Below are 22471 nucleotides of genomic sequence, written 5' to 3' on the forward strand. Positions count from 1 at the left end.
AGAAGGGTCCTGATGGCAGCCTTCAGGGACATGTCTATAAAAAGAATCACGTCTGCTGCCCATTGCGTACTCAAAGAAAAAAGAAGGGGGGGGGGGGGGCAAAAAAAAAGCGGAAAAACCTCTCCAAACAAACATCGGGATCGCACGGCTACTGCCAGAAGTCCGAGAAGTCAAGAGGTCCCAGGAGCAGTACAAAGGACGGGGCCAGACCGCTGCGAGTCCCTTCCCATCCCGGGCTTTTTGCTCCCTCCGCCGCGGCGGGGTTACCCGCCACCGGCCCCCCCCGCGTCCCCCAGCCCCGGGCGGTCGCCCCGGGCCGCCGGGGCCGCCGGGGCCGGGTACCGGCCGCTCCGCTGTGGCTGATCGGCTCCTCCAGCTCGTTAAAATGCCCGCCTGCCCCTCATGCGGAAAGGGATCCCTGTCAGCCGCTGCAGATCGAGATCTAAATCCAGGCACCCTGAAACTGACAGTTGGAGGAAAATCCTCCGGGGCTTAAGGAAACGCACTTTTACAATACTGGAGGGATTTGTTTAAGTTTCTGTCTCGGGTTTAATTGAAAAAACGCTTCTCATCTGCAGGACCTCAGAGGAGAGGAAAGAGCCTGAAGCACGCAGTTAAAAAAAAAAAAAAAAAAAAAAAAGAAAAAAAAGAGGAAAAGAACAGAAAAAGAATAAAAGGGGGGGGGGGGGGGGAGAAAAAATAAGAAGGAATCCAAGATAACCGTAAACATTTATCTTTCATATTTGTCTTCCATTTTCTTAACTGGTTTAGTCTAAGTTATTTCATTTAGCACACGAAGCTGAGGGAACTGTGTTATGAACATGAAACTGAAACCGCAATAATGAAGAGATTTCCTAGAATAAAAACGATGATTATAGAACAACATCTGAGTAACCAAATCTGCCAAAAAGTTTAATTTCCGTATACTCTGGTAAAACAAACCAGTTGTGCTCCAAAGCTGGGATCAGCTCAGAAATGGATACACCAACCAAAATAAACATCTCCACCAAACAGCAAATGCACTTCTGTTTAATCATAAGCGCTCCAAACCACCTTTTCAAGTCTCAGGACCGTGTCTTGGAGACTTCTTAATGCTGTTTCAAACAAGCGTCTGCTGCGAAGAGGAGGACATTGCTAACAGGTAGAAGGCGGCTGACTGAGTGTGTTACCCCCAGTTCTCCTGTCAGGGCTGTGTAAAGTCGCGACTGAAGCAGCATGCGGCTCTCTGCCACCGGGCTGTCCTGCCCGGCTTTGCTTCATTGTCCGTCCTGTCTCGCACCGCGGGGAAAGCAACGACACCTTCTTATATCGTGACATCTGTGTTGGGAGTAAGTAAATGCCTCTTCCCGCTCGACTAATATTAATGATCAAAACGAACTGTCTGAAACGGGATCAGGTTAGCGTGATTTTCAGGCTATGTTCCCCCACTCTCCCTTGCCTTCAATGCGTTTAGCCTCCTGAAGATCGCAGAAATTCCTTGGACATGTCAATCCAAAGGTGACATTTAGACAGACGTCCCGCCGCGGAAGGTGAAAGAGCACGCTCGCTCGCCGATCTAGAGCAGGGAAGGATGTTTATATATAAAAACACGGATAATTTTTTTTAAATATTCCGAAGAAGTCGTTACAACGAGATCAGAAATCGCACGTCGGCCTCCCTGCCCCCCCCCCCCCCCCCCGGGAAAAAAAAAAAAAAAAAAAAAAGAAAAAAAGATAGCTCGATATAGAAGTATGTTTTTTAATTTGGGGGATTTTTTACGATGGGAACAATTTTAATCGATGCCTTAGGAAAGGTAAACACAGTCTATCGACCGGGCGATTATTTTTTCTATTAAAAATGTGTAGTAAACATTGCTGGGCTTGGTAGTGTTTTTCTTAGCTGATCCTCAGATACAATCAAGCCATTTTCGGACACATTCCCATGTATGTAGCAGTGGTGATCTGGAGGAAGCTGTCGACGCCTGTTCAGTTAATTTAGGTTTTCTTTGTCTAATTACTGTGGAGCTTAGGGAAAAGGAGCCGGGCTCAGGGCAGTAAACTGACACTTGGGCTCTGTGTGTGGTATCCAGGCAGAGTTTGATGGAAAAAGCCTGCTTCCACTCAACTGCAGGTCACTGTCTGGGACCAGCCCCACCCCCTCCCTGCCCGTACCCACCAGCGAGCTCTCAGCACGGAGCTGCGCTGGAGACAGACGGACACACAGGCACACACACAGGCACACACGCAGACTCACACACACACACACACACATATACAGCGCTGCAGGCACGCTGCCACGGCGTCCTGCGCTGCCCGCGTCCTTCCCACCCCCGTGCCTTTGGTCCAGCATCCCCGTCTGCCCAGCCTCTCGCCCTGCCGCCGGCCTCCTTCCGCCTCCAGTTTGATCCCGGAGCCTCCTCCATCATCTGGGAGCAGGCCCGTGCCTCCGCCGGCCCCTCTCCTCCCTGCCCCCTCCGGCGCCCCGTTTCCTCCGGCAAACGGCGTTTGCCAGCACGCGTGACCTGCCCGCAGCAACCGAGGGGACGTCCCCGGGGGGCGGAGGGAGGGCGCATCCCTGGTCCTCCGACTCGACCCCTGCTGCCCGATAAAACGAACCGCGTTTTATTGGGGGTGGGGGGTGGCAAGGGGTGGCGAGAAGTCTTCAAAGCCGGAGGTCTAGCAGGCTTGAGGAGCAGCGGGCGCTGCTGGCTGGGGCTCCGCAGGGTGGGCGACCCCCTCACACGCACCCATGCCCGCACCCGGCGGCACCAGTGCCCCTGTGCCCCGGGGGGCAGCGGCGGAGCTTCGGGCTGGCAGCCGCTCCCCTCGCCCTGGGGCCGTGCCGGGGAGGGAGCAGCGGGCAGCATGGGGCCGGCGGGGCCGAGGGAGCCCCGGGGAGGCGGTAAACGGTACCGCTGCGTGCCGCGGGGCCGGCAGCGGGAGCCCGCCGGGGATGGTGCCGCGGCGGCGGCGGCAGCGCCTCCGGCCCAGATGACGGGTGGACAGAGGCCAGCTGGAAAGGGGGTGGTCTCTCTCTCTCCCCTCCTCTCGCTCCCCCTCTCCCTCTCTCTATCTCTGCCGATTCAGGGGGGTCTGCGGGGAAAAAAAAAAAAAAAAAAAAAAAAAAAAGAGCGAGGTTGAAGGAACTGATAGGCGGTGGCGCTGCGCCTTTTCCGCGAGAAGAAAGTGTATATGAAAGAATAACAGCGTGGAAGAGATTGGAGGGGGGGCTCTTGCGCTTCCTCCCCTCGGCGGATTAGGCAGCGGGATGGTCCCCAGGTGGGGGGCAGCGGAGGAAGCGGAGCGGCGCTGAGCGGGGCCTCCGCGGGCGGCGCGGGGAGGGCGGGGGCCGGGCCGGGGCCGGGCCCGGGGCCGGGCCGGTCCATCCCGCCCCGCGCCTGGCTCCGGCGGAAAGCAGAGGAGCCATTGCGCAAGGGACCGCGGGGAGGGATGCGCAGGGCGCTGCCGCCGCCCCGCCGCCGCCCGCCGCGCTGAGGAGGTGCCCGGAGGACGGCAGCTCCCACCGCCCCCCCCGCTCTCCCCCTGCAGGGCACCCCCCGCCCCGGTACCCACCCCGCCCGGCTCCCCCCCCTTCCCTCCCAGCCTCACCCCACCCTGCCCCATTCCCCTCCCTCTGCCAGATGACCACCGAGAGCGGCCAGCAGCGGCTGGAGCCCCCCGTCCCTCTCCGCTCCTGCAGCCCGGCTCCCGGAGCTCTCCAGATGAGCCGGCCGCCCTCCTCCGCCCTGGAGACCTCCACCTCCTCTTCCTCCACCTCCACCTCCTCCTCCTCCTCCTCCTCCTCGGCGGCGGCGGCGTCCTCCAAGAGCAAGAAGGCCAGCTCGGGGCTGCGGCGGCCCGAGAAGCCCCCCTACTCCTACATCGCCCTCATCGTCATGGCCATCCAGAGCTCGCCCTCCAAGCGCCTGACCCTCAGCGAGATCTACCAGTTCCTGCAGGCCCGCTTCCCCTTCTTCCGCGGCTCCTACCAGGGCTGGAAGAACTCCGTGCGCCACAACCTCTCGCTTAACGAGTGCTTCATCAAGCTGCCCAAGGGCCTGGGCCGCCCGGGCAAGGGCCACTACTGGACCATCGACCCGGCCAGCGAGTTCATGTTCGAGGAGGGCTCCTTCCGACGGCGGCCCCGCGGCTTCAGGAGGAAATGCCAGGCGCTGAAGCCCATGTACCGCATGATGAACGGGCTGGGCTTCGGCGCCTCCATCCTCCCGCAGGGCTTCGACTTCCAGGCGCCCCCCGCCTCCCTCGCCTGCCACTCCAACGGCTACAACCTCGACATGATGCCCAACGCCATGGCCAGCGGCTACGAGGGACTCAGCGGCGGCCACCACGTCCCGCACATGTCGCCCAACCCCGGCTCGACCTACATGGCCAGCTGCCCGGTGACTGCCAACGGGGACTACGGCCCCGACAGCAGCAGCAGCCCCGTGCCCTCCTCGCCGGCCATGGCGAGTGCCATCGAGTGCCACTCGCCCTACACGAGCCCTTCGGCTCACTGGACAGCCTCGGGGGCCTCGCCCTACATAAAGCAGCAGGGCCTCCCCGCCGCCAACGCCGCCTCCTCCGGCATCCACTCCAGCGTGCCCTCCTACTCCCTGGAGCAGGGCTACCTGCACCAGAGCCCCCGCGACGACCTCTCAGGTAGGGGCGCGGAGGGGCGCCGGGGGCGGCGGGGAGCGCGGCGCCGGCGGGAGCTTGTCCCGGCGACGCGGGTTCGGCGCGGGGAACCCCCGACCTCCACGGCGTAGGAAAAAGACGGGCATTGTCTGAGAGAGGGAGGAAAATACGCGTGGGTTGGAGCTCTTCTCTTTCGGCACAGGGGGGATGCCCGAGGGGGGGCTGTGGGTACGGCTGCGAGCATCCCTCCTCCTTGCCCAGCGCCAAGAAGGAGCGCTCCGAGGAGAAGCCCGGCTCCGGCCCGGCTCGCACGTTCTTCCCCCCCGGTGCCGGCGACATGCGGGGGGCGGCGGGAGCGGGGCGAGCCCCGGCCGCCCCGGGCTGCGGCTTCACTTGGCGGGGAGCGCCGCCAGGCATCGCCGCCGCCTTCGGTAAACCGCGGTCCGCAGAGGCGCGTCGCGGGAGTGATCAAAAAAGGCGTTAAATATCATCCCCTAAACCCTGCGGGGGGGAAAAAAAAAAAAAAAAACACAACAAAAAAACCCCCCAAAAAACCCACCGAAAATCAAAAAAAACAAAAACCCCAACGGCTTATCTTGAAAAATGCGGGAGAGATTAAAGCGGATCCAGTGTATTTCTGCAACCGGAGGGAAAGAGTATTCTGGTCTCTGTCTCCCACCCTCCCACCCCCCACCCCCCCGGCCGGTGATTACAGACAATGTCTGCTCAGAAAAATCCGAGCACAAAAATGGGTAAAAGATGTTGGGCTCTTACGGGGAAATTTTCCAAATAGCCCTTTTAAACGTGGGTCCCGGAGGTTAAGCAAACAAAGACAGTCTGGGCTGGACCACACCGAAGAGGATTTTAGCCTGACTTAACCCCTATGAGAGCCGGGTCTTGTTCAATTTTATGGGAATTTCAACAAGTAACAAATACAGGCGACCCTCAGCTCTGGCTTCCCCCCCCCCCCCCCCCCCCCGCCCCCTCCTTGGGCGCCTGTCAATCACTCTCCTGTCCTTCTGCGAGCCACGCAGCCCGCCCCGGCCTCCCCACAGCCCGCTGCCGCGGCGGGAAGGGCGGGCTGGAGCCCCGCCGCCGGGGAAGCCGCTTTGCCATCACCGCAGAAGGGACGGGGGGTGTCAGGGGAGAGCAAGCGCTTGCAAATTTTCCTCCCTTAAAAAGAAAAGAAAACAAAAAAAAACCCCAAAGCCACAACCCCCAAAACCCTGAATAGCCCTGACATGACACCGGGGGAAAGGCGGCTGCGGAGCGGGTCGTCGGCGCGGAGGGCTGGGGGGACGCGGTGCCTCCCCAGGTGGGGTCCGTGCCCACGGGACTCTGCTGCTGAGGTTTAAACCCACTTTTCAGACACTCAGGTCGTCCTTCCACGTGGTTTTGAGGGCCGGGGCGAGATGCCGGCGGGTTCACAAGGGCATCCCCCGCCGAAACACGTACCTTTACGTTTGGGAGTTCTGCTTTGCTTTGTTGTTGTTGCTGTTGTTACTTGGATTTTTTTGTTTCTTTTCTTTTCTTTTCCTTTCCTTTGTATTTTTTCCTCTGTTTGTTTTACTCCTTGCAGCCCCGCGGGCCGCTGTGCAGGGCCCACGGGGCCACGCGTGGCGCGGGAGCGGGGCTGGCCCGGAGAGCGGGGCTGTGTGGCTGCTGCCCCCTCCTCCTGCCAGACACCGCGGTGGGAAAGGCGATTCCTGGGAGAGAAATGTTCATTTTGAAGCAGCCCAGAAACAGCTCTTTAAAACAAAAAGCAGAGGGAGAGAGAGGAAGGGATCTGGTCCCCCCGAAGCCTCCACCACTGTTTCCGAGGCTGAGGCAGTTTAAATCCGAATTGTTTCTGTTCAGGGACGGTATACACGCAGACGGACCGATGGACTCTTTCTTAATGCCGACGACGAGCGTCCGTTTCCAGCAGCTCAGATTTAATGCCCCCACTTTGCAAAACGGCATTTCTTCCCTTATTTTCTACAGCTTCAGGATCTGGGCCCGGGACTTTAGTGGAAGACATTCCCACTCCTTGATTAACTAAAAAAAAACCAAAAACAAAACCCAAACCTAATCCCTTTTTTTTTTTTTTTTTTTTTTTTGGTGGATCCAATCCTCATTCGTGTGTGCTACGTAAAATCTCCGCGGCACAAACGTTTTAGTAGAGTGAAAGGAGATGGGGAAAAACGATCCCAGCTCCTTCATTCGTAATTATTGCCAGCAATAATCTTTCTCCTCCTCTCCCCACAAAAGCAGTAGCACGTGAATTTCGCCTTTCTCTTAGTTAAACGCAAAGCAAATTCGGTGGCAACCGCTGTTGATCGGTCAATAATCCTCTACTCATGACAGCGATAGGGCGGGCTGAAAACCTTGAATTTGCATCAAACCCAAGAATAAGAGAGGAAAAAATTGGAAACAGGAGGCTCGGTTCTGCTAAAAGGATTTTGAAGCTGGGGGGCGGGGGGGAGGATTTTTTTCGCACGCTATTAAATCCTGCTAAATGATTGAATCAGGATTGTAATAAAGTGCCCCGGTTTATGGTGAGCATACCAGCAGGGTTATTAGAAAGCCGAGGAAATCCAGCGAAATAATCACTTTTATAAAGTGAGCTCTACGGGGTGAAGGAGGGGACAGTGCCGGAGGAGCCGGGCTGTGCGCGCCGCCGCCAAGGGCTCAGCTCAGCCACCCTGGGGAAAACCGGGGACGTCTCCCCTCCTCTTTTTTTTTTTTTTTTTTTTTGGTCTCACTATCCTTTACTTTATTTTGCTGCTTCCCCCCCCCCGCCCCCCCCCCCCCCCCTTCTGCTTTCTTTTTTTCTTTTCTTTCCTTGACCCTCGGTCAGATTTGACAGGATCCCGCTAGCCGAGTTTGACATCCACACGCCAAAACAAATCCCTCTCTGGCTCTACCCTGCGGGCCTTGCTCAGGCAAAGCTCCCCTCCCCGCCGGATCCAGTAGGAACCCTGCCAGGCTTAAAGATCCCAGCACGGCCCTACGGCGCGGGCTGAGACGGGGGAGGAGGGGGGGGGTATCTCCCACGCGGCCCTGGAACTTTGTCCCCCCGAAAGGCTGCCTTAGGCTGTGGGAAATAAAAATGGGAATTTGCAAGGTCATTTGCATGTCGGTGCCACGGGTGTTGTTGATGAACCGTAGGGTGTCCTCGGACTGTATCTTGTGTTATGAAAGCACACAGGCGGATAGGTGCGCACGTTCGTACACGCACGCACACACGCACACTAAATACAGTATCGACACGCAAACAAATCGTGGTTGCAATTCAACCTGTTGCATTTCAAGTAAAAAGCAGAAGCCACGCAGGAACGGGATAGGGAAAGGGAAGAGGGAGCAAAGATGGGAATCAGGGTCAAATGGATGCGGTGCATCCAGAAAAAACGCTCAAATGGCATCGCCTCCTGACACACACGCACAATCCCTCATCTACACACCAAGCAGAAGCTGACCTGACCCTCCACGCAGAGAAATACGCAGGCAGAGGGGCAGAGAGCCAGCAGCGTGTGTGCCCACACGGGAGGGGTGCTCTGACATACGCGTGCACCCGGGATACGGCCATGCGTGTGTCTGTGGGCATCCTCCTCCGCCCGCCTTCCTCTCCGCAGCCTGCGTGCCACGCCGTTGTGTAGCTTACAACCTCCCCGCAGAGCGGGCGCGGAGGCTCGTACGAGCACGGTGGAGCCCCGAACCCACCCGCGGGCAATGGGGGGGTCTCCGGGCGATTCCCGTCCCCGCCTCGCTCTGGGCGATGAGACCAACCGCTCCTTCTGCCCTGCGGGCGGGGCAGGCTTTGTCCCGGGGGAGCGTCCAGCTCGCTGCCGGGGAAGCCAGAGGGGAGCTCCCAAACTTTGCAGGAGGGAGCCGAGAGCGGGGGCGGGGAGGGGGGGGGAGGTGCAGGAGCGTGTCGTCCCGACTGGGGGGAACTCTGCTCCCTGCCACTGGGGCAGAAAGGGCCGCTCCGCCCGAGCAGAGCCTCCCCACCTCTGAGCAGCTCTTGTTATTTCCTTCTCTTCCAGTGGGATTGCCTCGCTACCAGCATCACCCCTCCCCGGTGTGTGACAGGAAAGATTTTGTCCTCAATTTTAACGGCATTTCTTCGTTTCACCCGTCCGCTAGTGGATCTTACTACCACCACCACCACCACCAAAGCGTCTGTCAAGACATCAAGCCCTGCGTGATGTGAAGGCAGCCCCCCAACAGAGACAATCAGGTGGCATTGAACAGAGCCGAGGTATAGACGGACCCACGCAGATTAAATATAATGTGCACTCTGATAGCATTGATAGTACACGAGTCACTTAGCAAAGTTACCTGAGGAAGCAGTGTTTTCGGTCCCCCTCCATCCCTTGAAGGACACGTACAGCCGATATAACGCTCCAAAGCTCTTCCTAAAAGAAAAATGCCTTGTGTGATGTGCTGGGTTAGGTGGGACGTAAACGTCCTTACGCCAAGTCTGACCACGTTAATCATAAACCGCCTTTCTGTGATCTCCTAAAGAATCGAGCTTTGGGAAAGGGAACCATCCGATATGTTTTTATACGAGAAAGTGTCTTTGAACAGGGAAAATAAATCTCCCAGCTCAAGCACCTGTGAGGACTCCCCCTTCTGTCGCTGCGTTAGCGGGAAATTTACTTCTTTCTTTTTTCCTCTCCCCGAGCCCCACCAAGGACACTTTGTATGGACTTCAGCACCGACCGATCGATATTATTAAAACAGTATTGTTTAGCCCTTTCGTGTATAAACTTTAAGAAAAGTTCAATTTTTTTCCCAGTATTGCAGCAATACAACGTTTTGTTTTTTTATTTTTTCAAAGGTTGTTTTCTACCACAGTATTTTTTAAAAAATTATTTTAAATAAATCTCGTGTATACTCACACACTATTGCTTTAAAAGGAGAATATATTTGCACTTATGTATACTTTTTACAGTTTGCCAAAATATTTTGATGTACAAATTTTTTTTTCCAATAAAATGTATATAAACGACTATGCACGGGACAGGCACTTATTTTCCCTCGGCTCCTTCTGGGAAAACTCTTCCACCCCATCACCCGCGATTGTTAAAGCTGCAACCCCAAACCCTCCAGCCGCTGGAGGCAGAGATGGGGAGCGAGCGGTCGACCCGAGGGGGCCAGTGCGGTGGTCTCTGGGCTGCACCTCCCGCCCTCACCCACTTCCCACCCTGCTTTCCCCCGCTGCTGGACAGACTTTGAAATAACCGGGGCAGTGGAGACAAAAGCAGCAGGGTCCAGACTGCCCGCTCCCCGCTTCGAGGGCTCCCCCGGGCCACAAAAGCCCTCCCCGCTGCTTAGGGCTGTGTCCAGGTGCCCCCGTGTCTCCGTGTCCCCGTTCCTCTGTGCCCCGACGGGGCTTTGCCAGGTGCAACGCGGGGTCGCACCCGGGAGGGCATGTCACGGGTGGGCGGCGAGAGGGATCCGCGAAAAAACCGCTGCTTGATACGGACAGGGGGGAGGCCCCGAGAGCGGCGGGGCCCGTGAACGAGGCGGGAAAGGAGAGAAAAGAAAAGCACAAAGAAGAAACACAAGAAAAAAGGGCCCCCGAAGTACCCCCAGCAAAACAAGCCCTGTCCCCGAGATGCCGCGGTGCCCCGCGGGGACTGAGCGGCCGCGGGTCGGAGCCGGGCGCCGGGTGCTGCTCGCCCCGCGCATCCCGCGGCCGCGACTCCCCCACGGTCCTCGCGGCCGCCCCGGCGGGGGGTGTCCGCCTAACCCACCCGCCACGGCCCGCCACGGCCCGCCACGGCCCGGGGGGTGGCCACGGCCCGGGGGCAGCCCTGCGCGGCCCCCGCAAGCCGCGGCAGCCCCATCACGCCGCCCCTGCTCGTCCCGGCCCCGCGCTCAGGGGCTGAAAAGCGCGAGTTTCGGCAAAACGGTGTACCTGTATGTGTACATATATAGAGAGAGATGCATGCGTACACATATACATATAAAATGATATCTATGTAATTATATACAGAGATAAAACTCTTCATCTTTTAAAATATATATTTATGCTCAAACATGCCCTTTTCTTCCCCGAGCTTCTCAGGGCCTGTGATAAATTATAAAGTCAGTTCCAGAGTTTGCTCCGACCACAGTGCTGTGTTTACATTCTTTCCGAGGCAAGCCTGCATGGTCGTAATTTATATCCTAAACACTTGAACGTAACTTGTTTACACAGGAATGACAGGACCTCAAAGAGAAAAAAACTGCCTGTGGCCGCCCCGGCGGCCGGGCGCGGGCCGCCAGTGCCCTCCAGCGGCCCCGGCCCGGAGCGGCCGCCTCCCGCGGGCCCCCCCGCGCCCCGGCCGCCCCTCCGCGGCCTCCGACCCCGCTTCGGAGTCCCGCCGAATTTTGGTGTTACGATTTTTTTTTTTTCCCCCCTCCCCCCCCCAATGCCACTGTGTCCCAGAAAACGTGAGTAATGCTCACACGTTAGCTTCTTCTCCGAAGAAAAGGGAAGGATTTGCTAGGGCATCCTTCAGTTTTGGGCTTCTGTGCTCTCCCGTAATGATTTAAGACTCTTCTCGTTCAACAGACGAGGGTTCCTTTCTCCGAGTTAAAGCTTCCCAAAGGCCGTTTCAGCAGCAGTACTTCTTAGACATCGGTATGTTTGTGGGTGCCATCAGTAAAATGAACCCATCCCCTTTCTTCTGAATTTAAGGGTGACCAGCAAATGATGGTGAGGAACAAAGTGGCCACATTATTAAATTAATTTGTTCTGATTTTGTTTTGATATTTGATTTTATTGCCATACCTTCTACCCTAGGAATTCAGCTCTTGTTTAGTCTAAAGAACCCAAGCGGCCACAGAGCCAGTGGGAGTCAAGACCAAGAGCTATGGCATTGCAAGGACGAGATATTTATGTTTTAGCCATACAGTTACAAATTCTTTGCATCTTTTTGCTTTTGTTAACAGTCATTGAACATGCCCAAATACTTCATATTTTGTAAAAAGAAATTCTTTGTTAGAGATCCAGCACGTTGAGACTTCTAATCATAGCAGTAGTGATGCAGTACTCATCTCTGAGACTCCCGGAGACCTACAGCATCAGAGAAAGCTGAAATTTCTGGTGTTAAAACCAGAAATCTAGGTATGTATATTTAGTCTGAGCATTGTGAAAGCGCCCAGGAGGGCATACCCGAAGGTGAGCGTGTATTTGCTAGTCACCCTGTAGGGAAGCCGGTAGTTGATATGCTAAAATGAGCATGAGTTGGCATAAAATACGGGACAATCTGTGTCTCTGCAGCTTTCTTATTTATTGCTCTTTTCTATGACAATAGTCTGCTCTCTTCCCCTTTATCATTTGTTATCTTTCTATTCCTTGCCTGCTAACATGTCCCTGGCTGCTTTGTCCTCTATGTGTGGATTGAAAGATGCCTACAAGATTCCTTTTTCTTTCTTTAGCAGTGCTATAGCCTAAGTAGCACCCATCAACAGTCACGCACCTCCACTGAGTCTGAAAATATGGTCATCGCTGACTTTCAGCCTAGGGCTTCTGCCTGTGTAACCACTCTGTCCTTATGGGTGAGCACAAAGGAGGATGAGAGCAGATACCTTCTATAGAGGTGCACTTCTGGTCTATCCCGATGAAGAATTTGCATATTCAAAAAGCTGCATTAGTTTTTCCAACCAGATCAGATGCATTAGTAATGTGTCTCCCGCAAACCTTGCCTTGGTAATGACCTCAGACCGCCGCAGCTACAAGAAAGCTATGACTGAATTACAAATAGTTAGTCATCTAGACTGATGGCATAGCTCACATTTGGTGAGTCGCAGAGGCAAATGGATTGAATGTAGACTAATCCAAACATTTCCATTATTAGAGCACACTAGGCAGAGTTTCCGCAGGATGGGAATGAAATCATGCTGGAGCGCCTCAAAGAGTTTGCGTGTGATCCACTATAATCTTATATATATATATATATATATATTCTCCATTCTCTGATTTCATCACAGTCTTACTGCCTCAGTGGAGGGATTTTGCTTGTGAGGGTGTTTATGTTACACAGAAAAAACCCACTCAACCACTCCAAACCTGGGATCATTTGACCAATCAATTTAACATTGGCAAAATTAGCCAAATGAGGAGATATGCAAGATGTTGAATTTCTAGCTGGTAGCTGACCAAAGCATTCTTTAAAACAGTCAGTCTATTAATCCCATTAAATCCTCCTGCCCATTATTCTATTAAGACCAACATTTGATTAATAATATCTTACTGTGTTTTGGCTCAGCTGGCAAAGTACTTTTAGCCAACAGTATTTTCAGTTTAGTGTGAGAGTTTTAGACTGCTTTGGAGGCAAAGAAATGTAAAGGGCTTTTTTTACTCAATAACAATAAGCCTGATTTTATTGAACTAGAAAGTTTTGCTCATAACATATGCATGATGTAATATTTAAATAAGCCTGTTCAATAAAATGCTAGGTATGTCACTTAGGTCCAGCAAGGTGCTGCTTTCAATTATAATTTTCATATACCTGAGCACATGAGTACTCCCATTAAAGTCAATGGGATTATGCAGACTCTCAGGGTTAAAAGTGCTTTGCAGAAGAAGGATGATGGGACTAGAAATAAACACTACAGGTTCCTCCTATATGCTGCAGCTGAGCCCTGTGTAAGAACTGGAGTAGAATATACTTGATTCATATACAGGATGAAAATTAATTCAAAACATACTCCAGCTTTGAATAGAGATGTATTTTACAAAACCTGCTGGCATTAATCTGCATGAAATACTGCCTTAGCTAATAAGAACACCCGGGCTTTATTTATATATTGAGCCATTTGATAGATACAAATGAAGAAAGAGGTAAATAGAAGCCAACATATTTTTGAATAAAAGCCCAGAGGTTCTCTCAGAGTTCAATGATCTTTGTGTCTAGATTATAAAGAATTCAGAGCAGCTTCGTGTGACTTGCCAACTACTGAATAGAGCTCCAAAACATCTGTAATATTAAACAACTTCAAGCCTCCATTTTATGCTTGTTTTCATCCAACAGTGATTTATAGAAATCTATTGGCTTCTCCATTGGTCAATTCTAAAAAGAAATATGCCAGGAGGAGGAGGAGGTTCTAAAATTTGTTGGGACACCACTACCAAACTGCAGCTGGAATTAGAGATATTTTAACAGCGGATTTAGATTTATTTAGGAGATTATGGAGAAATATTAACTGCATTACATCGGTTATTTTAACAATTGCAAAATGAATTTGTGGCGTTGTGCAAAGAACAGTTGGGCTCACAGGTAATTGGATGTTTTCGGGGTAATTCAAAGAGACTGAGTGGCTTTTGAGGAACTGATAAAAGACAGAGTCCTTGGACTAGATCCCCACTGGTAACATTTTCCTTGCAGTAGAGTTTCAGCCCATCAATTCTCATTGTCCAAATATAGGTAGCATTGGTTTAAATTAGAAGTTTTATAACTGATTTAGCTGAGCTACTGAAATCCTTTATGTACACAATCTTATCTCATTTTCAGAGATCCTCTTTGGATTCATTTATACTTGTCCTGATTAACATATACCAAGCACATTTTATTTGATGAAAAATGTCTCGGTTTTATTTTTGTATCAGTTCAAACTAGTTTAAAATTACTCTCAGAGTAATGAGGCGGGATCTCATGCACAACAGTTTTCTGATATGATGAAAGGTGTGATTTAGTTCAAACTGCACAAATTGTATTTATGGACACTCCATCACTGTAATCCCTCGTTTATACGTGTAGAGCTGCAAGCTATACCAATACAATCAACTTTGAAGCGATATCAACTCCCCAAAGCTGATTGAAACTAAACAGGGCAGTGTCTGTGACTAGGCAATCCTTATGTTACAGGGCTGCAGCTTTTCCCTGTGAAATAGATGAATGTTAGAAACTGGATCTAAAGCATGATCATACCGGGAGCTCCTGGACAATTTTACTTGTGGAAACAAGGCTTTAAAATCAGGCCTTGGGCCTTCTTGCATTCATGTTTTTTTTCATCTGGAGGTTTCCCTGACAGAGATTTGTTGACCACTGGTTGCTTGCAGAGCATTTGCTGGTGGCTTAGAGACAGCTGTTTGGTTACAGGACAGTGCCTCTCATCCTTTGTGGTGGAAATAATATGAACAAATTGGAGGGGGAAGATGCAGTGAAGTTAGAGTCAGCAGCATGATTCACTGTTTTCAAAAAGGAATAAAATTCTTTCAATATTAAAATTGACAAAACACAGAAATGTTTCCAGGCTCTGCCACATCTCCTTTGGCACATGGTCTCTTAGTGCTGGTAAGGCTAGATGGTCACTTGGCCATTAATGAAGGGAGAGCAGAGTTGTTCACTAGAGAGAACAGGAGCACCAGAAAAGCACTGGAGGAGGTGTACTTTGGTCCCAGGTGACTTAGCAGGCAGAGCCATAATAGAGAGGGTGCAGATACAGGGTACCCATGTGAATGTTATCAAGTTGGGGTTATCATTGATAAAAGAGGTGCAAGAACAGGGGTAACTTCTGCAGCCATCATGAGAAGCTCCACTATGTAACTGTGAAAGTCAGAATTAGGTCCCTTAAAAATAGACATCGAGTTCCACTCCTCATATCGTGCACTAAATCCTGCTTTCACACATGAGAAATTCTCCTCACTGCAGTGCACCACTTTTTCCCTCCTGAGGCAGAAACAGAGCAGTGCTGCAGTAATTCACAAATACTCCCATGCTGATCTGGGAACTGGAACACCTGAATACATTTATATATTGGTTTTGCTTAGCGCAAGGCAGCAAGGAGAAGCGGACAGGAAAAAAGCAATAGTTCAAGATAAGCGACCTCCAGTAAACAAACAGGCTTGTCCCAGGACAGCAAAGGAGCAGGGAGTGGGAGGAATCTGGCTTGACTCCTCATTGAAAGTGTCCAAAGTAGTCTGAACAAGCACAACCAGGGCACAGGACTCAGCCAAGTTACTCAGCAGGCTCAGAGGCTCTGTCAAGAAAGCAGTAGGAGCTGTTTAGGGAAACCTATCTGAGACACATGTGTGAAGCAGTCCAGCCTTGCTCAAGCTCCCAGCAGTAGGCAGTATGGAGAGATGTGCAGAGATGGCAGTTTTTCAAATATGTTCTCTTTCTAAAAGCATTATTTCTTCCATGAAAATCAACCAACAGCCTGGATTTCAGAAGACTATCCCTGGATACACGCAATTGCAGGGTCTCCCAAAGATGGCAAATGCCCAGCCCTGCCGACACCCTGGGAAGTGCAGCTGGCACGCTGCGTGCCACTGCAGCCTTCAGTCAGCAAAGCCAGACCTTCCGCCCAAGAGAGGGAAAGACCACAGCTCCATGCTTGCCCTCAGCAAGACCATAACGAGGACAAAGGCAAAGCTCAGCTGGAGCAGTGATGCCTGATGTCAGTGTGTTTGTGATAACAGTGGTGAATATCCAGGAAGGTGATGACAGCAGCAAGAGCCTAATCTAGTCCACAGAGTGCAGAGTGGTATTCTCCCAGCATGCTTTATCCTTAGACCTCTGATACTTTCAACCTTCTTTTGCTGTCCCCTCTCACCCTCCCATGCCTATTGATTACCCCAGAAGATTTCTTCCTCTGACAAGTGAGTTTTCTTTCAATCCTGGGACACTAGCCTTGCTCCCATGCTACCTCAGACAATGGCCTTTGTTACCAAAACCATGAGAGCAAGGAATGGCTGTGAATGATTCATACATTGCTGTTTCTGTTCTAGTATTATAACACCAGATATGTAGATCTCTGCCAGCCCTTGACATTTCCTCTACATTTTCCCACTGATTTCCTCCTTATTGTTACAGTTGAATTACTTGCACTGCAGCCCTGCTATAGGACCAGTGTTTAAAGACACTCAGTAGTAGAAGAGTCATCCACATGTGCTTGTTTCCCAAATCCAAAGAGAAGAACTAGGATTCCTGAAACTTTTTCTTTTACTGTAGCCTGCTGTTTCTCTTAAGTTCCCACTCCCTAAAGAAAATACCAGGAACTCTCCAACTCAGTTTCTGAAGGAAGAGGTCAAAAGAGAAGACAGCCAGAATAGATGATGGCAGACTCATAATAACTCAGCAGATCAGGCCCACAGGAGGCATAGGGAAGAGCAAATGAAGGACAAACCTGGTATTTAGCCCAGCAGAGATGGGCAAGTTCTTCTACCAGCCAGTACTGTATTTGATTAGCTCCTTCTTGGCTGCATCTTTCAGCCTCAGAGGGAAATGTGATCACAGGGCCATGTTCTCATTGAGTAGAAAAGCATCTGCAGTAAGCAGCCCATCTCAAGAGTGCCCTTTCTTCCTTTTCAGCCACAACTGCACATCACCTGGGGGCTGGCTGCCTCCCCAGGGATAGCTCTAAGAGCAGTATAGACATCTGAGCAGCTTCCACCTGCCCATAGCTGGTTCTGGATCTAAATACTCCCAGGGTCCCCAGGCAGGAACCACACTCCAAGGGTGAAAAACAGAAAACAGATGCTTGTATGCAACAGACCATCCCATCCAGGGGCATTTCAGGACATATTTATTAGTCAGGAGCATGCACCACAGCAAATTATGGCTCTCCTTCTGTATGGAAAAGCCTTTGATGGTTGGCTAGTAATGGCTAAAAATGAGGCAAATCCATAGTCCAGACAGTCTTTAGATATGCCAGAAAGATCCGTGTGCTGGCAAAGACAATATTCAGTTTGTTCATTTCCTGTACACCATTTGAAACAGCCAGAGCCCTTTCTCACTATTTAGTCCTTTGAATGCAGAGTAAAATAAAAACAGAAGAAGAAATATGCAGCTAACAAAAGTCCCAAGCTCAGCACTTCAGGAGAGACTTGAGCACAGGGAGAGCAGACAGAGAGCCCCCCAGAGCTGGGAAAGCCCCGACTTATAACATATGTTCTGCATAGCCTGCTCTGTGAAGATGGCAATAAATTCCTCTCTTGCCCACACAACTGTTATTCACAACATCGGTTTCTTCCACTAGAAAGAGGACCTGACGCAGTTCTTTCACACCCTTACAGACACAGGTAGTGGGTAGAGGACTAGAAAAAGTCCCTTTGCCCCATAAAGTGCACATACTTTCATGTTCTTTCAGGTGGACTCATGTCATTAAGGAAATGTAGCAAGCTCCTCATCTGTCCGGACTCAAATCCCCTGTGGTCCAGGATCTTGTGTTTGAACAGGGAACAGAAAATTGGTGGACTTAAAAAAAGCATTAAGGAGTCTAGCATTCCCTGCTTGCTCATGGTGAAGTGTCTCTGGAGGGTGTGATCTACATCCTGAGTGTCATTCATTGTTTTAGGAAGATCAGTCATTGCACCTAATTTTGCCAGGGCATTCATTTCCCAAAACACCCACTTGGCAGTCTAAGAACAGCCTCCCAAATTCATCATTAATTTCTTCTCCAAGACCGTAGGTGAATGCTGCACACATGTAAGACATTCTTTTAACCTGTTCAGCCCATTTCACCATGCTTCAGAAGATGCAAGAAATTTTGCAGCACACAAGTATGAGATAACCTACATCTACACCAACCACTCTGAGGGTGAAGATTGCACTCAGGCTTTGAACTTAGCTCTTGGCTTCTCTGGCATCCTGTGCTGAGGGGTACCAGAAGCTGTTTAGGTGGTATTTAAAAGACTGGTTTCTTTTTGTGCATTTTGTCAGTGTTTCTTTTAACTTTAATGCCAAGAAAGAAGATCCTGATCAATCTTAATTAGGTTTTTATTAATTTTTAAGTGGTTTTACCACAGCTGCTCTTGTCTCCTTCCTGAGGCAGCTAACCACCATCTTCAGACATTCTGGCCCCTAGCGTCTTATTGTGATTCCTTTAATCCCCACCTCATAAAAAGTGAAACCTGCTTAGGCAGTAGACCATAGTTTTCTATAGCATAGACGTTAAAGCTAGTTGTCAAAACTCCTTTTAGAAAAAAAGTAGTCAAAATAGGCATCAGAGGAAGAGTGATGTGACCTCTTGGAGATCTTTGCTTTAGGAGAAGATGAATCTTAACCTCAACACGCACATTTTTCTCCATTGGCTGTAAAAGAGTTCATGCAACGGGCTCAGGTGAAGCTCTAGTTAGGTGAGATGAATCCTGGCCAAGATGCCAGGTCCTGAACGACAAGTCATAGACAAGATTGCACTGCTGGCTTCTAGCATGGTGCTGCATAATCCCCATCACTTCCTATGTGCAGCTCACAGCTGCAGAGGGAAAAGAAGTTTCCATTAAGCTTCCTTCAATAAGCCCCAAGTTTTATTCCAGAGCTCATTTCAAGTGCTCCCAGTCACATGGCTATTTTGCCTTCCCCTCTAGTATGTCCTATTATACATTAGCCACCAACTTAGCTCTAGCTGCCATTGTATTGGTCCTTCGCCTGCTTTGCTTAAGTCCCACAGACGTGCCTCCCCCATTGAAGTACCAGGCTTTGACTAACATAAATATCTTGATTGGTATTTAGACATTTCACTTCCTTACTCCCATTCCCCTTTCCAGGCTGCCAGTATCTATGTTAAACAATACCAGACCTTGGTACTTCTCTGCCAACCTTTTTTCTGGGACAAAAAATTGCCATTTTTTCTTGCTTATTGCCTCCAATCTCTTAGCTAGCTTTTGGTTCATGGCTTCTCATCACATAACAGCCCTATTTTCTTTAGCAAATACATAACCAAGATCTTATCAAAGGCCTTTAATGGAAGGATGGTGGATTCTAGAGTTCAGATAATTATTTCAGGGTTTTTTTTTTTCTTTTACAGAAATCAGGTTGGAAATATTTAGACACAACTGGAAGATTACTTCCCAGGGTGTGTGCAATACATTTCAAGCCCATGAATAAACTTCTTCTCATCTTAGTTACACTGGTGCAAACTAAGCAAACAAGCAAAAGCTTTAGTAAATTTGGTTGATTACTTGGGCAACATTAGCATAACTGAAAGAAAAACCTACTACAAGAGTTTTGAGAAGTTTACAGTCTGATAAGATGCTGTATTATAAATAAAATAAGCTGTCGTTATCAATAACAACTTTATAAAATCACCTTGTCCAAAGCACTGGGAACACCAACTATATACTTGCATATACCAGTATTTTGCCACTAAATGCACCTGTTAATAATAGGTGCTAACAGTGATCTGGAGAACCTAGTAAGAAGTGATGAGAAGAGAATGAAAACCAGCAAATATGAATACCCGACAGAAAATACAAAAATTTTTGACATGAGATCTGTCACTGTGCTTTTCCTTGCTCTTATTCTCTGTGCAGAGCGAAACAAAGGAGTCAGGTAGGAGGAAACATACAGGAAATGAAATAAGGGTTGTTGTAAGATGCCCCCAGAAATGGTGAGCAACACCCAGGGGAACGGGAAGCAGTTGGTCCTGCTGGCGCTGGCCTCTTTGTCGAGTGAGCTGATGTGTCACCAGCCCTATCCAGACCCAGAGCTGACAGACACTCCCGTCTAACACCATTTCTGACAGAAAGACATAGAGTTGTGTCCTGCCTCTCCCAGCCCAAGCACCGAGGTGCCAAGACTATGGAACTTGCTCAAAATTCGCGAGGGAAGAATGAAGCTTAAGTCAGATGCTCACGTGTGGCCCTTCTTCTGTTATTTTAACCCAGTTATAGGAGCAATGTGTTCCTGTTGACTTTTAAACCCTATTTTGTTTTGAAAAGGCCAAACTGTTGCTGGACACATTGTCTGGTTACAGAGCTCCCAAGGCGGGGACTTCCAGCTGAGGTCCAAGTCAAACCATATTGGCAAAATGAGTCATGGGCAGACACGGAGGTTTGAAGCCAGGGATTCAGTTTGAAAGCGATGGTCCCAGTCTGAAAGGATTGAGAGCACAGGACAGGGATGCCCGTGGAGAGGATGCAGAGGCATGCGGAAGGCAGCAGGCATGTTGACCATAGAGGGGTCATGCTGACATGGGCAGATGGATACAGGCTCTTCTCACAGCTCTGTGCTGTGGCATGCCGATGTGACCAAGCCCATCACAGCTGTCAGGGTTTTTCCCTTTTTTGCTTGTGGTTCTACAGCCTGCAGACCCAAAATCACCTGGGTATCTGGAAAGCATGACATTCACTTTCTCCTGTGAGGTAACACCTAGGGCATGTGTCATCGATAATGTGTCTGGACAGCAGGAAAGCCCAGAGAGATGAATAGAGGGGGAGGGTGGCTTTACAAAAAGTGAGCCTACAAATAAAGACTTTTGACATACAGGATGGGAAAACACATAAGGGGTCAGGGCTGGGAAACAGGTATGAATTCAGTGCATGAAAAGGAGATAAAAAAGGACAAAAGAGAGGTGGTTGGAGTCATTCTGATGAGGAATGAGAGTGGGAAATCCAAAGAAAGGAAAGCATTAGACAAAGGGCAGGCTAGGACAGAGGGAAGCCAAGGAGACTGAAAGGGGTGAATAAAATGATGATCCTGGGAAGGCCTTTCTGAAAGAAAGAGGGAAGCCAAGATGGCTGACCTGTGGGACGAAAAGGCCTTCCCGTTTGGTACACTACAGGAGGGGAATAGTCATCAGTCCCTGAAAACTCAATCCAGAAAAGGAAATGCAGAAATGCATAAAATGGAAAGTCAGGAAGGAATGGGGAAAAAGAGAAATCTGCATGAGGATGAAAATGATTCTTCATTTATCCTGGATAGGTAATTTACTGTTTATCCCCTCAGGCCTTTTATTTTTCTCTCTCTAAGATATTTGTAGGTAGCTACAATGGTTACTACAAGCATATCAGATCCTCACTGAAGTTCATATGGTTTCTCTGCACAGAGGGCACACGGGAATCTCAATATATGGTATCTCCTATCAAAAGCATTTTTAGCTGCCACATGAAAATGCATTTAGGTCACACATGGGTAACATTTGCAGATTCCTTAAAAGATGAGCTTTAGCTGCCCTAACTACCTCAGTATTCCTGTTTCCCTTATACCTGTAGTCTGTCTGCAGAGATAAAGTCACTGAGAAAGAATATAGATTTGCTCCTTCAGAAAAGCCTTGTTTTTGTCTTATCAGTGAAATAAGTACATCCTGTGCACAGCGACTAAAAAGAAAAATAAAATCAAAGTTCCCTGGAACCCTACCATTGGGCTAGACTGCCAGAGTATTATAAAATGGCTTAAGTAAATAAATAACATTGCATTGTCCAAAAACTCCTTTCTTGGAAAGCTTTGTATCCAAGCTCTTTATGCAGTAAAGGTAACATTAACATCTTCCTGGTACTTTAAAATGCAGTCTATTACATTGCCATAAAGAACGTGGGGAAAAGATACTCCAGAATTATTCCAAATAAGGAAAATCTGAAGCATAATTTATTACAGCCATAAATTCTCATGTAAATGTCAGCAGCCAGTAGATCCTGGACTTCAGTGATGGCAACTCTCCTAGCAGGAAAGACACAGTGTTTAGTTTGAGGCTGTAAAAATGCTCATCTGTAGCCTTTGGACAGCCAGTACTCAGAAACTGTCTCCCAGCCTTAGAAAGAGACTCAGATGTGACAGATCCCCATTAAGATTTAGTGCCACAGCAACCACCATCAACAGCATGAGCAGTGGCACAGCGAGGTGGTCGGTGTGGGACATTACATCTCATCTCTCAAGGTAAACCTCAGATTTCACCTGGGAAACCCAAGATACCTTTGCTACAGGAACCGTGTGCCACTTCAGAAAGATAAACCATCTTTCAGGTCAGAAGCTTGTTGCCTGAAATTGAAGATTGTTCAAAGTCACCCACCACTCCCAGGGCCTTTGGGATCCAGAATATCTTGAGGCACCCAGTTTGGAGAAGAGGACTGGTTTGAACTCAACTTGGTTGCTCAGAGCAGAGGTGCAGGACAAACAGCGGGGCAAAGGCAAACAGGGTTTTGAAGAGAGGAGCCAGTTTCT

At 49.9% G+C, this 22471-nt stretch overlaps 1 protein-coding gene across 1 annotated transcript; it reads left to right on the forward strand.

Annotated features, from left to right (window-relative positions):
• Nucleotides 1-3604: 3604 nt before the first annotated feature.
• FOXF2 (forkhead box F2) lies at nucleotides 3605-9607 on the forward strand. The gene is made up of 2 exons (XM_074892885.1): nucleotides 3605-4637; nucleotides 8639-9607. The coding sequence occupies exons 1-2, from the start codon at nucleotides 3620-3622 to the stop codon at nucleotides 8803-8805; spliced, it is 1185 nt and encodes a 394-aa protein (XP_074748986.1). The 5' UTR covers nucleotides 3605-3619; the 3' UTR covers nucleotides 8806-9607.
• The last annotated feature ends 12864 nt before the right edge of the window (nucleotides 9608-22471 follow it).

Source organism: Strix uralensis, chromosome 1 (genome assembly GCF_047716275.1).
Source record: "Strix uralensis isolate ZFMK-TIS-50842 chromosome 1, bStrUra1, whole genome shotgun sequence".
NCBI classification, from domain to species: Eukaryota; Metazoa; Chordata; class Aves; order Strigiformes; family Strigidae; genus Strix; species Strix uralensis.

Excerpts from the sequence above, each read along its gene's own strand:
- FOXF2 (XM_074892885.1), top strand. The coding sequence starts at position 3,620 with ATGACCACCGAGAGCGGCCAGCAGCGGCTGGAGCCCCCCGTCCCTCTC. Across the intron at positions 4,638-8,638 it reads CCCCCGCGACGACCTCTCAG|TGGGATTGCCTCGCTACCAG; the intron begins GTAGGGGCGCGG and ends CTTCTCTTCCAG.